Below are 16,111 nucleotides of genomic sequence, written 5' to 3'. Positions count from 1 at the left end.
AATACATGGATCCATGCAAACTTCGGGTACTTTTTTTTCACCATCTTTTAGATCAGCGGCCGTGATATGAAGGCATGTACAAAATTTCGATTTTTTTCTGATTTATCACAGTAAAATCAATTTTAATTGAGGGAGATTTTAATTAGGAGTGACTGGCATATTTTTTTTAAGAGTCTTCATCCCGGCGAAATTAAAATACCGCTAATTTTACAGTAATTATATGATATCTTCAAATAGACAAAAGATAATCGAAATGTGGAACAAGAGCGCCCTAGACAATAATATTTTACACGAGAAACCGTTATCACGACTCACTTGTCTGCTTTCGATTTCGAGCCATTTTGAAAATCGGCATTTATTTTCGCGTTTCTAAACAGCTGAAAACGGAAAGCCGCTAGGTAACTTGTGATAACGGTACCTCACGCAAAATAACATTGTCTAGGGCGCTCTTGGTCCATATTTCAATTATCTTTTATCTATTTGAAGATATCACATAAGTACTCTAAAATTAGCGGTATTTTAATTTCGCCGGGATGAAGACTCTTAAAGTAGCTGTTCTAGCCATTTAAATATCTTGTATAACTACTGTAATGAGCGGGTTAATGTATATTGTAAGTTTTACATTGTTAACTTTCAGCTACGATATACAGTTTCGGAAACAATGCATTGAGATAATGTGCTACTCATCAATTCTTTTGTTGGCTTTAGATTTAATAACACCCTCTATATACAACTTTTTTTAAATTACCGCCATTCTTCTAATTTTCAATGTGTGTCCGCACTTTTGGGATGTTTTATATAGATGAGATAAGCTGATTAGCCTTTAGATTCAAATTGTAAACGTTAATTGAAGTGTACGTACAGAGATACGTATTGATTTCACTATATCAGTACGTGATATCAAATTCTTGTCATTGATATTTCATGCTATAGTCTAGATTCAAAAAAACAGTCCTTGCGGGGGATTCGATACAAAATATAAGCGGATTACACAACATACATTTAGACCTCATTAGTTTCTATTAAAGCCAATGACTAACGTTAAGATAAATATTATTCAGTGAAACGAGGGAGACGATTAACATCCCTTTGTTACTTGGATACTGCTGATGTCGGTAAATCGATACTGTTGTACTACACATACACACATGCTCGCACAGTGTACTTTATTTCAACAAATTGCAGTGAACAAGATACAGCCTAAGGGCTCTGAAGTGGCAAAGCTCATCTTCTCTCGAATTCCTTTAGTTGTTAACAAAACAACAACAAAAAGTTGAAAAATGCAGGATGAAAAAAAAAAAAAAAGGATCTTGTTACACGAGCTTCGACAGTAATTTAAATCTTGTATAATGTTGCCTTTTTCTAATATTCTATTAGTTTTGTAATAATAATAATAAAACAAAACATTGGTTAATTAGTTAATTAGTTGCATCTAACGCTTCATTTGAGTACGTTACTTATTTTATATAATAAAAGTCTTATATACATATATAACGGTTGTTTTCATACTACAAGTCGATGCTTTCAAAATATATTTAAAGCATACGTTTATGTAAAAAATACTACTACCAGGGGGTAAAAGTGAGAAGGAACGCGGGGGGACGCCGTTACTCCACTTCCAAAAAATGTCTATGGCGTCCCCCATTTCCTAAAAAAAATTACAATGGGCAAAGATAGGCACGGAGGACTTTGCATTAACGTACATAAATAATTTGAGACAGAAAAACAAACAAACAAGTTAATGATCATGTGAATGACCTTTTCTGAGAATTGAATCAATAGCAATTCCTTCCTACTAAGTTAATTAGAGAAGTAGACTATAGTTGTTCTTGGTATCATACGAAGTTTTATTTCTTTTCAATTTGGAATCTAAAGAAAAATGTGTTTTTAAGGAATTGTTTGAAATTGGTGTATAATTGCGTGATTTGGATTTGAAATAAACAAATTAGTTTCGTTTCACAATCTGAAATTACAACAGACTTCAAACTTCCAGGCTATACTAATGCATTTCTTTAAGGACTTCATCTTACACAACACAGGTTTTAACTCAGTAAATTTTCTGCGCATTCGCAGCGCAAGTAGTGACGTCTTATTATTAGGAATTAGCGTGGCTCACAGACTGGAGATTGTATTTTATTATTAGGACTATTGTACTTATTCCTTCAATTTGATACTTACCCCTGCTTAACTGCAAACATTAGCTGATTCCTGGAGGAATCGTTGATAATGCAAGTCTCATTTCTTCCGTTGTTTTAATTTCTATTAACGTCAAAAAACCTAGTTTAGTTGATTATATAGCTGAAAATGATTTCGGCGACTGATTCTGTCACCGAGAAGACTTCTTGAAGGTTCACTAGCAGCTCCCGAGCTCAAAATTATTTCTACAATCTCTCTATAAGCAGGCATTAGCAACGTTTGTGCTACTGTGTGTTGTTTCTTGGCTTTATTGACCAGAGGACAGGACAGTCATGCCGAGGTCCAGTACTGTGAGCAATGCGAAAAACATCGTATCGCATATTAACTCGAGGACATGCTAGTCAAAGGTTTTCCCAATATTTTGATAGAGATACAAAGTCAATGCATTCATGCTTATCTCTCCACCACATCTTTCTGTCTCGGCTTGGTAGCTTCTCTCTGGCTAATATGCAGCCAGCTTTACAGTGTAAGTTTGGACATCTTATGAAATGAAATATGAAGTGAAATTGCTATTTTTACTTATGTACTACACTTATGCCTGTTTGGCTAAAAGGAGACCGATGGTTAATGTAAATCGATGCTTATCAAATAACTGGTGGAATAACGATATCGGAAGAAACGGGAGAACCCCGAGAAAACCCGCGGACACGATATTGTCCATCACAAACTCTCCTGGTTAGAAATCGATCCAGGAACACCTCACACCAGAAGTGAATGCCCTACCACTAGCCTCACTTCTGTGTACCTTATAATTAATTTACTGCATTTTTCCGAAACAAATACTGAGCACTCATGAATGTAGTCATGAACATTCTTTATTTTTTCGCCAAAGTGCCGAATGGCAAAGCATTAAAAAAAAAAAAAAAAAAAAAAAAAAAAAAAAAAAAAAAAAAAAAAAAAAAACAGCATCCAAAAGACTGAAGTGACAACCTTCGAAAACAAAGACAATGTTGATCAAATTTTTTGATGTCAGAGGTTTGGTACACAATAAATATATGCCTAAAGGAGAAACAATAACTCAGACATTTTACATCTAGGTACTCAAGTGGTTGCGGGAGCTAAATGGACGGTGCCATTCTGACTTCTGGGCCGCAGGGGAGTGGTTTCTTTTGGAGAACAATGCAAAATCCCATAGTGTTGTATCAGACCAGGAATTTTCAGTCAAACATCGTACACCTGTTCTACTACTTCCCTAAAACTCACCGGACTTGTCGCTATGTGATTTTTTCTTGTTTCCTCTAGAAGGGAAACGTCATGAAGATATCGCAGAAATCCAAACAAATATGACAGAATTGCTTTGTAGCATCCTGGAAGAGAAGTTTTCAGCATGCTACGAAGATTTGCAGGGACGTTGACAGCTGCACATAGAATCAAAGTGACTGCGTATTTCCATAAACCAAGGATCATTAGTTGGTAAGTTGATTATTTTATTTTTTATTACCTCAGTCCAGGAATAAAGGTTTATTTTCCATTTATATCATTACTAGCTTTAAGAACCATGTTCACTATAAAATATTAAAAAAATTGCTCTTTTTAAAATTTTATTTTTTTAAAAAAAGGAAGCGAAATAAAAGATCGTACTTACCATGAGCGTCTCTGTAATACGCATGCGTCACACTTCGAAATCTTTCCTGTCCAGCGGTGTCCCATATTTGCAATTTAACTTTACTGTCATCCACAGTTACTACTTTATTCTGAAAGAGGGATAAAAGCGGAAAAAAGTAAGAAAAGTGTATACACATAAGAAGCCACAAAATTCTTGACAAGTTAAATCATAATTTGATTTTTTTTGCTAAATCCATAAAACTCCAATAAAAAGTATGAAGAGATCTGGCTGGATCAACGAGTTTCCGTTAGAATTTCTTCGCGCCATCTTTACGATCTTTTTTGAGGCTGGGAAGCACAACGTGTCACCAATATATTCTGACAATGCTAAGACAAATTTTGTTTAACTTCGTCCATATAGAACAGGACAAGAACAGCAAAAGATATTTCCCTAGGGTAATGTATCGTCACATGCAGCAAGATAATAACCCGTAGTTCATACGTAGTAGATTATAAAATCCAAGGGGGAAAAAAATAGAAATATAGACAGTTACTTTTTGTATATGAACTTTTAAAACCTTCATAACTTTATCTTGTGAGAATATAAATTTTATTAAAAGTACTAGATACAGAAACTTCGTATTTTTTAGAACTCTATTTACAATCAGTCAGTTACATACAAAGAAATACACACTACAAAATACTTTGTAAATTTTGACATAATAATAATAATAATAATAATAATAATAATAATAATAATAATAATAATAATAATAATAATAATAATAATAATAATAATAATAGGTTTATGTGAATAATGATAACTCAATTTTCCATTCCATGATCACAGTATTCTATAACCACTAATCTACTTTGATGTTGTTTAACCAGACTGGGCTAAAAGTGTTTTTCATGTTAAAAAAAACCACAGGCTATGATTAGCAATGGTCATCTATGTTTACCTGTGCTTATGTTCTTGGTTTTATTAGAATTAGGTGAAAGGGCATGGTGGCTCAGTGGTAAAGCGCTTACATCTTGTGCGTGAGGCCCCTGGTTCGATCCCCGGTCCAGTAAGTTTGTGGTGAACAACATCGTGTCCGTGGGATTCTCAGGGTACTCAGGTTTCCCCCTACATACTCATTGCAACAATTATTCCATCATCATCGACTTGCCTTCGTCATCGTCTATCTTAGCCTATAGGGCATAATCGTGGGACGTTAAACTGAAATATTTCATTTTTTTAGAATAAGAAATGATATTACACAAGCAATTACTTCTAGCTTGTTATGAATTGATACTATTGTGCTGCCAAAATGTCTTGAGCCGTGGCAAAAATGCGAACGAAAGCTCACACCCTCACACACCCACGCGTTGAGCCAATAAGGGTTCAACTGTTGCTAGTGAGAGAAAGCGAGTGGAATTCCTTCAGCCGATAGCAGCGCTTGCAACGGGAGACTAGGGATCAAGTCAATGTGGCATATCTTTAGAATACCATAAGCAAGTACGAAGCATCTATTTTTGGTTTGACTTAGTTTCACGTCCCACGGTTACGCCTGCTATGCTAAAAAAAAACGTCTACCTACTGATTATAGTGGAATCCGAACCACTTTGGTCCTTTAATTGTACCTCCACCAGGAATCTAATCCAGGACCACGCGAACCAAAGTAAAGCTTGCTAGCCACTAGACCAAGCGGGGGTTCTAAGAAGCATATATTATACTTGGCAGATGAATTGAAGTTTGACGTTGGGTGTTGCTCCTACGTTGACCAATCCACTCACAGCGACGTTGCCAGTGCTAAGATTTAAGAATCAGATATGGCTGACATTTAGCATATTCTTTGTGTGACTTGAATCCTTATCAACACGTCAATCCAGCAGCCGCGAAATTTAGAATACGAGTTTCAGACTTTTCGCACCTTATGCATCCCATTTGTAACTTCCCGATCAATTTAACTATTATACTACTAGTGTTCCTACTCACTGGAGCAAATCCCGGGACATCAGGGGGACATGTCCCCCAATCTTGGAACTGGGAGGACTGTCCCCCCAATAATTCCATTTGAAATGAGTTTTTTTGGGGGGAGAAATGTGATTATTCCAACTGCCACAAAGGAAAATGAGATGAAATTGATGTCTCCCTTGCTGTATAATATACAACAGATTCACCTGAGAAATCAGATTCATCGTAACATATATATATATATATATATATATATATATATATATATATATATATATATATATATATATATATATATATATATATATATATATATATATATATATATATATATATCACTTCTCCCCTCAGAATAAGGCTCAAATTTGCCCATCTCACAAGGTTGAAGAGAACTCTGCTCTTCTGACCCTCCCCAGCATTGTTTTTCAACCATAAATCTTTTGAACATCGCTTTAAAAAAATATGAGAATAGTCTTACCAGTTCCCCCCCCCCCTTAATGTTGAAGACAGATTTGCACCTATGCTATTACTACACAATACATGGTATGCCAGCAATTCTTAACCTATTGGACACGACCCATTGATTTATTCTGAGAGATACTCTATGAGTTGGAGAAATTCGTTATCACAATCAACTGTGACACAAAACTTTAAAAGAAATTGGAAGATGTAACTAAATGATGAACGTTCTGAAATTTTAGATGGGTCATTAAGTGCCTCATTTCCTCTTCAATGTATGATTGGTGAAATAAGATTTTTTTTTTTTTTTTCGGATTCAAGTGGAAACCAACTACAGGAACAGACATGATACATTTTGAGAGTTAAGTTAAACACTGTTGAGAACAGTTTTCTCGGCTTACGAAGAAAAGAAAAGAAGAAAAAAAAGAAGGAAATCACATTAATCCCCTGAGTATAAAAGTGATGATTACTTACAGTATATCATGTATTAAGATTATTATATAATATGACATTTTTTACTTACATTTTGTTATATATGACTGTATATGTAGGACTCTGTTATATTTTGTTACACGTATATGTTAATTAGACACTCCATACTCTTCTATTTCAAAGGTTGGTAAAATATAGGGATGGCCAGATACGGATACCGGATATCCGGACACTGGATCCGGATCCGAAAAAACGGATCTTGGATCCGGATCCGAAAATCCGGATGTTGGATCCGGATCCGAAAACACGGATCTTGAATCCGGATCCGAAAACACGGATCTTGAATCCGGATCCGAAAACACGGATCTTGAATCCGGATCCGAAAATCCGGATCTTGGATCCAGACCTGAAAAACCGGATCTTGGATCCGGATTCGAAACTCCGTGTCAGAAAATTCGGGTGTTCCGAATCAGCAAAATTTTCGAAATTATTGACAAAGTGATTTTCATTCCTATGCTTAAAAAAGATTTTAAGACACTTTTGGTATCTGATCGTGTGACAGCCTTGCGTTCTCTTCATTCTGTTGATATTTGGTTTTCGTGCCTTAATATGTCACAATTACTCCAAATTTGATTGAGTAAAACTGTCGACTTAAGTGAGAGCAGTCTCATTGTTAGATTCGATTCTAGTAGAAATACTTGACCGAAAAGGTAGTAAATCTTTTTTAAAGCGGTCGTCTTGATGGAAATTTGTCCTTTGTTTTCTGTAACACTAGTCAAATACTGGGATGAAACCTTAATCTCAAGCCCAAGCTTCTTCATTAGACTCAGGCTGCTTACTTTTCTAATTCTTTCTGAGTTATTGTGGTCACTGAATGAGGCCATTTCCTAGTTGGGATCGGCTAGGCCTTTGCTAATAGAACAGCCCATAAAATATAGATCAAATCAATCTACAAAATACAGAAATTGTCATTTCTCGTGGCTACTTATGTAATTTTGTCCACAGGCATACATGCAATTTCCAGTCATTACGCAAATACATTTATGTACTTAATAGACCTCGGCTAGTTGGGAGCTTCGCCACTAGACCCCGTTACTAGGGCCTCGCACCACTAAAGCCTCTAATCATAATCAATTTAAAAAGAAATGTTTGGGGATTTGCCCTTAGACCCTCTGATATCTCATTTGATCGGCCTATGACCTCGTACCTCGTAAACCTACAACCATACCGAATCTCAGTTCAAATATCAAATTGTATGTAATAACATTCCGGTATCCCGAGACATACCGAATTTCAGTGCGAGTACATGGGGGCTACCCCCCAGCCCACACATTTGCTCGGTCTACGGCCTCGCACATCATACGCCTGCAAACATAACGAATTTTTAATGGGGCACGGTGGCTCAGCGGTAGAGCGTTCACCTCCGGTGCTTGGGGTCCCTGGTTCGATCCCAGCTCGCGCCGTGTGGACTTTGTGATGGACAAATATCGTGCTCGTGGGTTTTCTCGGGGTTTTCCCGTTTCCTCCCACTTTCTTCATTTCATTTATTTCTCATAATCACCGTCTCCTTTAGCCTAACCGGCATAGGCGTGGGACGTAAAACTCAAAGATTTCATTTCATAACGAATTTTTGTTCAAATAACAAGTTTCATTTCTCTAACATTCCAGAATTCCGAGATATAAAATCTTTTCTCCCCGCCCCTTTTCTTCCCCTCTAAGACATACATCAAAAAACGCTTAAGTACATATCTAATTATTTCAAATGTAAAGTCCAAATACCAAATTCTATGCTCCTAACCTTCAGAGGTTCCCAGATATCGACATGTTATTATAATAATTACAATCCCCGCCCTCTTTCCTTTCCATCTCTTCTCTTTTCCTTTTTACTAAAACGTCAAAAAACACTGAAACACATGTCAAATTATTTTCAATGAGAAATGCAAATACCAAATTTCAAGTCTCTAACCTTAAATGATTGAACATATTAATACAATAATTGTAATCCCCACTTAATTTTCTTCTCGCCCTTTTTCTTCCCTTCTGGGCCACATATCAAAAAAACGTTGAAATACGTATCTAATTATTTAAGTGAGAAGTCCAAATACCAAATTCCATGTTTCTAACCCTTTAAGTTTCCAAGATATAGGCATATTATTATACTAATTGCAATAATTGCAATTACCACCCGTTCTTTTACTTTCTACATCTTCCCTGCCCCTTCTAATTTAAATATCAAAAAGCACTTTAACAAGTATCAAATTATTTTCAATGAGAAACCCAAATACCAAATTTGAAGTATCTAACGTCAAGAATCATCATTATTTTTCACCCCATTTCCTCCCTTCCTCGTCGAATTTCCCAAAGTCCTTCCTTAGTAGTATCCTACGTCACTGTCCAAATTTCACGTTTGTAGCTTAAGCGATTTGGCCTGTACGGTGATCTGTCACTCACTCACTCAGGACTTATATAGAGAGATTTAAGATTTTATGGGAAAGCCATGGATTTTGTCCTAAAGCCGCCAGTGTCTTAGAAATGTAATAGCTTTGCTATAAACTTTAAGCAATCAACTGACTGAACTGCGTCTATATGTTATGTAAAATGCCGCTTATGATATTTATTTTGCTCGTAATAAAAAATAGAAATAATGACGAAAATTCAAAGATATCCATGATTTTAGCGTAATGCTGCAGGAGTTCAGATCATTGAATTAATCATAAGAGCCGACTGTATAAGATAGACTACATTAAATCCCAATGTGGCACAAAGAAAATATGCAGCATTACTATGCAGTTTTTCAACGTTATAACGCATTCTGAAAATATTATCATAGGTCTTACAAACAATTGAGTTTTAATCCTAACTCGATTAATATATAACAAAAGGCAGATCTATACAATTACTGACTTGAGATGAAAGTGGCATACTTGTAGTACGTTTAAAAATATACTAAAGACTAAATGATAGGGTGTGCGCAACAGTGGTCTAACCCCGAAAAATGTGAAAATGACATTTTCATGTAATCTTTTGTCATTTAAATTGAATTGTCTTCCCACTGAGTTAGATAAAATTCACCTAGTCAATTTTATACATATGGATATTTTAGTTCTGGGTTTCAATCTAAGGCCTAAAATATGCAAATCAGGAGTCCGAATCTGAACTTCGAAATTTCGGGTGTGGATAGAGGAACCGAATATCCGGATCCAATATTCGAAACTTCGGATCCGGATCCAAGATCCAAAATTCCGGATCCGGATTCAAGATACAAAACTTCGGATCCGGATCCAAGATCCGAAATTCCGGATCTGGATCCAAGATCCGAAACTTCGGATCCGGATCCAAGATCCGAAATTTCGGATCCGGATCCAGGAACCGATTATCCGGATCCGGATCCGGATCTAAGATCCGAAATTCCGGATCCGGATCCAAGATCCGAAATTCCGGATCCGGATCCGAGATCCGGATCTTATAGGATCCGGATCCGGATATTATAGGAGTGAATAATCAATTACAAAACGTGTTAGCCGTGAGGAAAGGAACTCGACAAAGTAGGCAAATATCATTGCGATCATATCGCAAAGGACAAAAATCGTAATTTTCTTCTTGTGAAATAATAATAATAATAATAATAATAATAATAATAATAATAATAATAATAATAATAATAATAATAATAATAATAATAATAATAATAATAATAAACTATCTTACCTGTTTAAAACTGAAAAATCTGTGAATAAAACTTCAATTAAACACAATATAAAATTTTCAACACATTTTGTGACTGGAGAAAGCATTTTAGAGGATTTTGAAATTTTGTGAACCGCGTTAAAATAGTGAAATCGTGCTATTTCGTCACTGTAAGTGATTTAAAAGAAGTCGACAAAGCAGTTCAAAGCATCTTTAAAATTTAAATTTGCAAACTTTGAAAATTATATTAAGTATCTTTTTAAGTTGAAACATGGCTAAATATTGTAAGTAGTTATTGAAAAATCAATTGTTACGATTTTAACAAATGATTTTTCAATAGCTACTTACAATTTAAGGAAGTTTTTATTTCATTCTGATCAAGTAATAGGCGAAAAGGGTCATACAAACACTGTGGTTTTGGGAATTGCAAATCAGAATCCCAAATACAAATACACATACTGCATAATTGAGAAATTACAGACCATTGCAGAAGTTCACCACCAAGAAAAATATGTCATACTTCAACACAATTTGCATTTTGTATAATGGAATACGTATATAGTACATGTTTCAGATCCTTACCTCAAGTAAACAAGCTCTATTTATCAGTATTTACTCTGGACATGTTTTATAACAAAATATATTGCACGTGAATTCTTTTGGCAGTAACAACTGAAATAATATAGTAATTAGAAACAAAAGCAATATTCAAACAATACAAAGTAAGAAAATAAAATAACAAGTATGTAGAATGTTATGTAATTTCGTTGTAGAGACAAGAAAAAGAGAATGTAATATTGCAATTTCTTTTTCTAAATTAATTAATTGATTAGTGTTTCGCTGAATTGAATTGAATTGAAAAACACGTGGTAAACCCAACACAGAGTGTGAAATTGTTATTACTGGTACATTTGCTCTGTGGTTAAAATAAAAGTAATAGCTAAACAAATAAATATAATTTTCAGATTGCGTTATGACGATACACCTATCACACCTCAAGGTAATCCGCAGCTCAGAGCAATATTAGATCACGTAATTAAGCGGCGAAGTACAGGGTGTTTCAAAAAGAATGACCCCATTTTAAAGGTCCATATGTATTAATAAAAACATACTACAAAAATGGGATAAATTGCAAAATACTCACAAAATCTATGCTATCACACATGTTCTATGTGTCCACCAAGCAGCATCACGAACAACACCTAGACGATAGCCATTTCCACCATTTCATTGGAAGTGCGAGACCGACCTTTGCTCAAACACCCTGTCCCTTCAAATTAGCGATAACAACGGCGAATGTTTTTGGTTGTAGGCGGATCAATGCCAAAATGCCGACTTAAAGCACGCTGGACTGCAATCACTGACCCAGTCTTTGCAAACTGCAGCACGCAAAATGCCTTCTGTTGAGCGGACGCCATCTTACTTCTGACTGACTGCAAACTGAGAAGACGCATTGACTGATACCTAATGGTGTTTTTCTCAAATTCTAGACCACGTTCATTCAAACAATACTCATTTCCTTGGCGGCACGCAGTGGCGGATCCAGGGGGGGGTTACAGAAGAGGAAACGTTCTTATTTTATGCATAGAAATAAAACTCATTCCAGAGTTTGAAGCTGTTAAAAGTAGCTATTTGTAACAGTATGACAACCCACAGCCCCTGCCGGCACGTCCCATGTTCCGAAATTATTACCGCCCAAACTGATTCGTTCTTTTTGAAACACGGTGTATACTAGACCATGCAAATTATTATTATACATATTTTATGCATGTATATATGCCGAATCTTAAGACACGCCTGTTTTTTCTGTTTGTGCTCCTTGGTTTAAAGCCAATGTTGCTAAAATATTATTAAAGTGTTGATTGACTGCTTGGAATTCAGCGTCCCTTTTCATAATTTAGGCTTCATAAAAAGGGAAACGTTGGTCCAGTGGTAAAACGCCCACTACTCGTACGAGAAGTCCTGTTTTCATCCTTAGTCATACGAGTTTGTGGTGGACAATTTCGCGTTTGTGGGTTTTCTTGGGCTTCCTCTCACAGTCTTAATCCATCACCTATTTCATAATAATTTACTTTCATTTACCATCCATCTCCTTTAGCCTAAAGAAAATAACTGTGGAATGTAAAAATAAAAATTTCATTATATTTCATGAGACGGGAGTACCTACCATTAGATCGAACCCAGGTAAAATTTTCTGTATCTTCCTGTATATATTTATCTATAATAAATAAACTCCATGGTTCTGGATAATCATAATAACATTTTAAAACACATTTTTCTGACCAGGACAAAATGAATTATTTAATAACTATACAATTTTTTGTTACAGTTTCAAGGACCTAAGGTCCTCTTCATCAGACATTGAGAAAAGACAGATGACAGCAAATCTTATATCTTCCTCAGCCGTTAGTCAGGATATTCATTTATATAATTTTAATTTTTTTAATAATGAAAGGAAATTTATTCGAAGAGTTTCGCCAATAATGGAAAGGAAATTAAAAGAATTACTCGAAAAATATTGGACCAGAAATACATTATTTAAACATATTAATGTCGATTCATGGTCGGAAACAAGAAATATTAAATCAGAAATAATTATATAATTATAACGTCAAAAGAAAAACTATTGTCCAGGAACTGTTATATATAAAACAATTCTTCTCAGAGTATAAACACCTCATCCAGTTCCTTGCCAGGTGGTAAAGTGCCAAGGACCGACGAGACGTAACCACGCTGGATAGAAACGGATATGCGCTGTATTTTTATCTTTATATAAAATATTGATCTTTATATAAAATAACATAAAATAACAGAAATTCGGAAATATTCAAATTGCACTAATAGTCTTATGCATTTTTCTTTTCTATCAGGGGGGCGCGGTGGCTCAGTGGTAGAGCGTTCACCTCTGGTGCTTGGGTTCTCGGGTTCGATCCCAGCCTCCGCCAAGTGAACTTTGTGGTGGACAAACACCGTGCTCGTGGGTTTTCTCGGGGTTCTCCCGTTTCCTCCCACTTTCTTCATTCCACCATTTCACTCATCTCTCATCATCACCGTCTCCTTTAGCCTAACCGGCATAACTCTGGGACGTAAAACTTCAAGATTTCATTTCATTTTTTTCTTTTCTATCACTTCTAATAATTTCTCCCATTGCTTATGAATATTTATACCACCTGTCCAGTTCATTAAGTTGTTCTTTCTTTATTCTTCTCGCTTCCTTCCACTTCCTAATATATATATATATATATATATATATATATATATATATAAACAACACAAAATTATATAAATGAATATGCTAACTAACGGCTGAGGAAGATATAAGATTTGCTGTCATCTGTCTTTTCTCAATGTCTGATGAAGAGGACGTTAGGTCCTTGAAACTGTAACAAAAATTGTATAGTTATTAAATAATTCATTTTGTTCTGGTCAGAAAAATGTGTTTTAAAATATTTATCTATCTATATGTCTAAAAATTGAACTGATTCTGTAATCAAATAGGTCATTATTATAATTCACCAATTGCCTGGAGCAAAGATAATTAAATACAATATATATATATATAGGAGGAAGAGCACTATTACTATAGTTTTACACTAAAAGAATAGACATGTTTACACATCTGAGAACAATTACATTTTGAAAGCTTAACAACAAAGGAGTGAAAAGCATATATAGACTATATCTCTGTAGCGGTATTACATGTTTAACAGCTTGTCAGCGTCAGACTTTTATTACCTGATATTATCGACAAAATCTCACATGAAAACACAAAATGGATGTTTAATAGATGAATCAACGTTTTATATATATCAGATAAATGCTGAACAAGTTGAGTATGATGGAAACTGTTTCGCACGTGACTGATTAATCATCTCAAAAATAGAGAACGGTACATTCTCATTTTAAATAGCATTATTCATAAACTACACGATAGTACGTTTACAAAAGGCTCAAAAACATTTTCCACCATTTTACTTCTAGTTGGTTTAATTTATTTGTGATTGTAACGTGCTTTTGAAGTTCGTGTTATATGTATATTTATTTTTACAGAAATTTATGCAGTACATTCAGTTGCTAGTAAATGCAGTATTCATTCATATATTCATGTTGTTTGTTTTGCTTATTATACTATACTATACAATAAAGGAACAAATTTGAGTATACAGTTTTCTTATACATAAAATAACTTGATCTAAGTTATTGAAAACTCTAAAATTCCGAAATTATTGATAAAAAAATAAACATTGTAAAGTTCGAAAGATAGAGTCTGAATAATGTATACAGATTTTCAACCCTTCATCTTTTCTTTATTATAAAAGAAGTTATTTTAAAAATTGTGAAAAATTAAAAAAAAGTCTTTATATATATATATATATATATATATATATATATATATATATATATATATATATATATATATATATATATATATATATATATATATATACATATTATAAAGTTCTTGTAAATCTTAACTCTGTTTTTCAATGTTTCCTGTGTAGAATAAGTACAAAGTTCCTCGGCACACGATGTGGCCTCGGAATAAAGAATGTTTTAACCTCACAGTGGCCTCAGACGGGATCAGTTATACTCCGTAGCTCATGGCAGCACTGGGACTGGGTATTATAGGATATCTCCGTAGCTCATAGCAGTCTCAGAAGATGGATTTACAGGACTACACTCCGTAGCTCATAGCAGCTCTGGGAGTAGGTATTAAAGGATATCTCCATCGTTCATACCAGCTTCAGGAGATGGTTTTAAAGGATTTAAAAAATATGAAAATTAAAAAAAGTCATATTTTTTTTTACCAAGTTCTTGTAAATCTTAACTCTGTTTTTCAATGTTTCCTGTGTAGAATAAGTACAAAGTTCCTCGGCACACGATGTGGCCTCGGAATAAAGAATGTTTTAGCCCACAGCGGCCTCAGACGGAATCAGTTATACTCCGTAGTTCATGGCGGCACTGGGAATGTGTATTATAGGATATTTCCGTCGTTCATTGCAGCCTCAGAAGAGGTTTTACAAGACTACACTCCGTAGCTCCTAGTAGCCCCACAAGTAGGAATTAAAAGAAGTCGTCGTAGCCCATGAGGAGCTCGGGAGAAGGTTTTGGTAGGTGAGCGATCAGTACTGCTCTGATAACTTCTTGGTTCCGTCGTCCTCTTTTATAGCCATCTTCTTGGAGGGAGGACCTGTGGACGGGCTGTCGGCTTTCTTCGTAATCTCCGAATCCTCTTCGTTTCTTCTTGGAGGTGTAGTCACTTTCTTGTCGTCTATCACAGTTTGTTTATAATTGTAAAAACACGTGGCTTGCAGTGGGTATATGGATCCTTACAATATATTGAGTGGATTCAGTGGCGCACAGATAATTTCATCAAAGAGGATCTCAAGGACCCAAGTTCATATCACTGATATTTTAAATCATATTTAGTATAATACAAAACAAGTAGTAGAATCGTATGTGCACCACGTGAAAGAATTTGGTTTGTAGGCGTGATCTTTTCACAATTAATATTGAAACCAGAAGCGGTAGTAGATTTCTACTACTTTTCAGTTTTAGTAGAAAAATTAGAGAGGAGATGGAACATATTCTTGGGCCGCTTAATTGATTCAAAATAATTAGTTTCTCACTATCTATTTCCGTTTTTACTCTCTAGCGATCGAAGTTAAATCTGTTGCTTTCTGCTACATCTAGTTTGAATACCACTTCTAGGTATCTCTTATCCTTTTTGCTCTATGTAAGTCAATATTGAATCAAAAGTTGTAGTGTATTTCTGTTATTCCTGGTTTTAGTATAGAGTTAGAGATGGGATTCTTGAAACGCTTAATCAAT

At 35.0% G+C, this 16,111-nt stretch overlaps 1 protein-coding gene across 1 annotated transcript in view; it reads right to left on the bottom strand.

Moving 5' to 3' along the window:
* LOC145680523 (ras-related protein Rab-37-like) overlaps window positions 1-16,111 on the bottom strand; it is a 285,842-nt gene that overhangs the window by 78,776 nt on the left and 190,955 nt on the right. Inside the window, exon 4 of the mRNA XM_081751130.1 lies at window positions 3,782-3,890. Coding sequence (XP_081607256.1) covers window positions 3,782-3,890 — 109 coding nt within the window. The remainder of the gene's footprint in view (window positions 1-3,781; window positions 3,891-16,111) is intronic.

This window comes from Thermobia domestica, chromosome 3 (assembly GCF_964235325.1).
Source record: "Thermobia domestica chromosome 3, izTheDome1.hap1.1, whole genome shotgun sequence".
NCBI classification, from domain to species: Eukaryota; Metazoa; Arthropoda; class Insecta; order Zygentoma; family Lepismatidae; genus Thermobia; species Thermobia domestica.
Note: the sequence above shows the minus strand (reverse complement) of the source record. Positions and strands in the feature narration are given on the sequence as shown.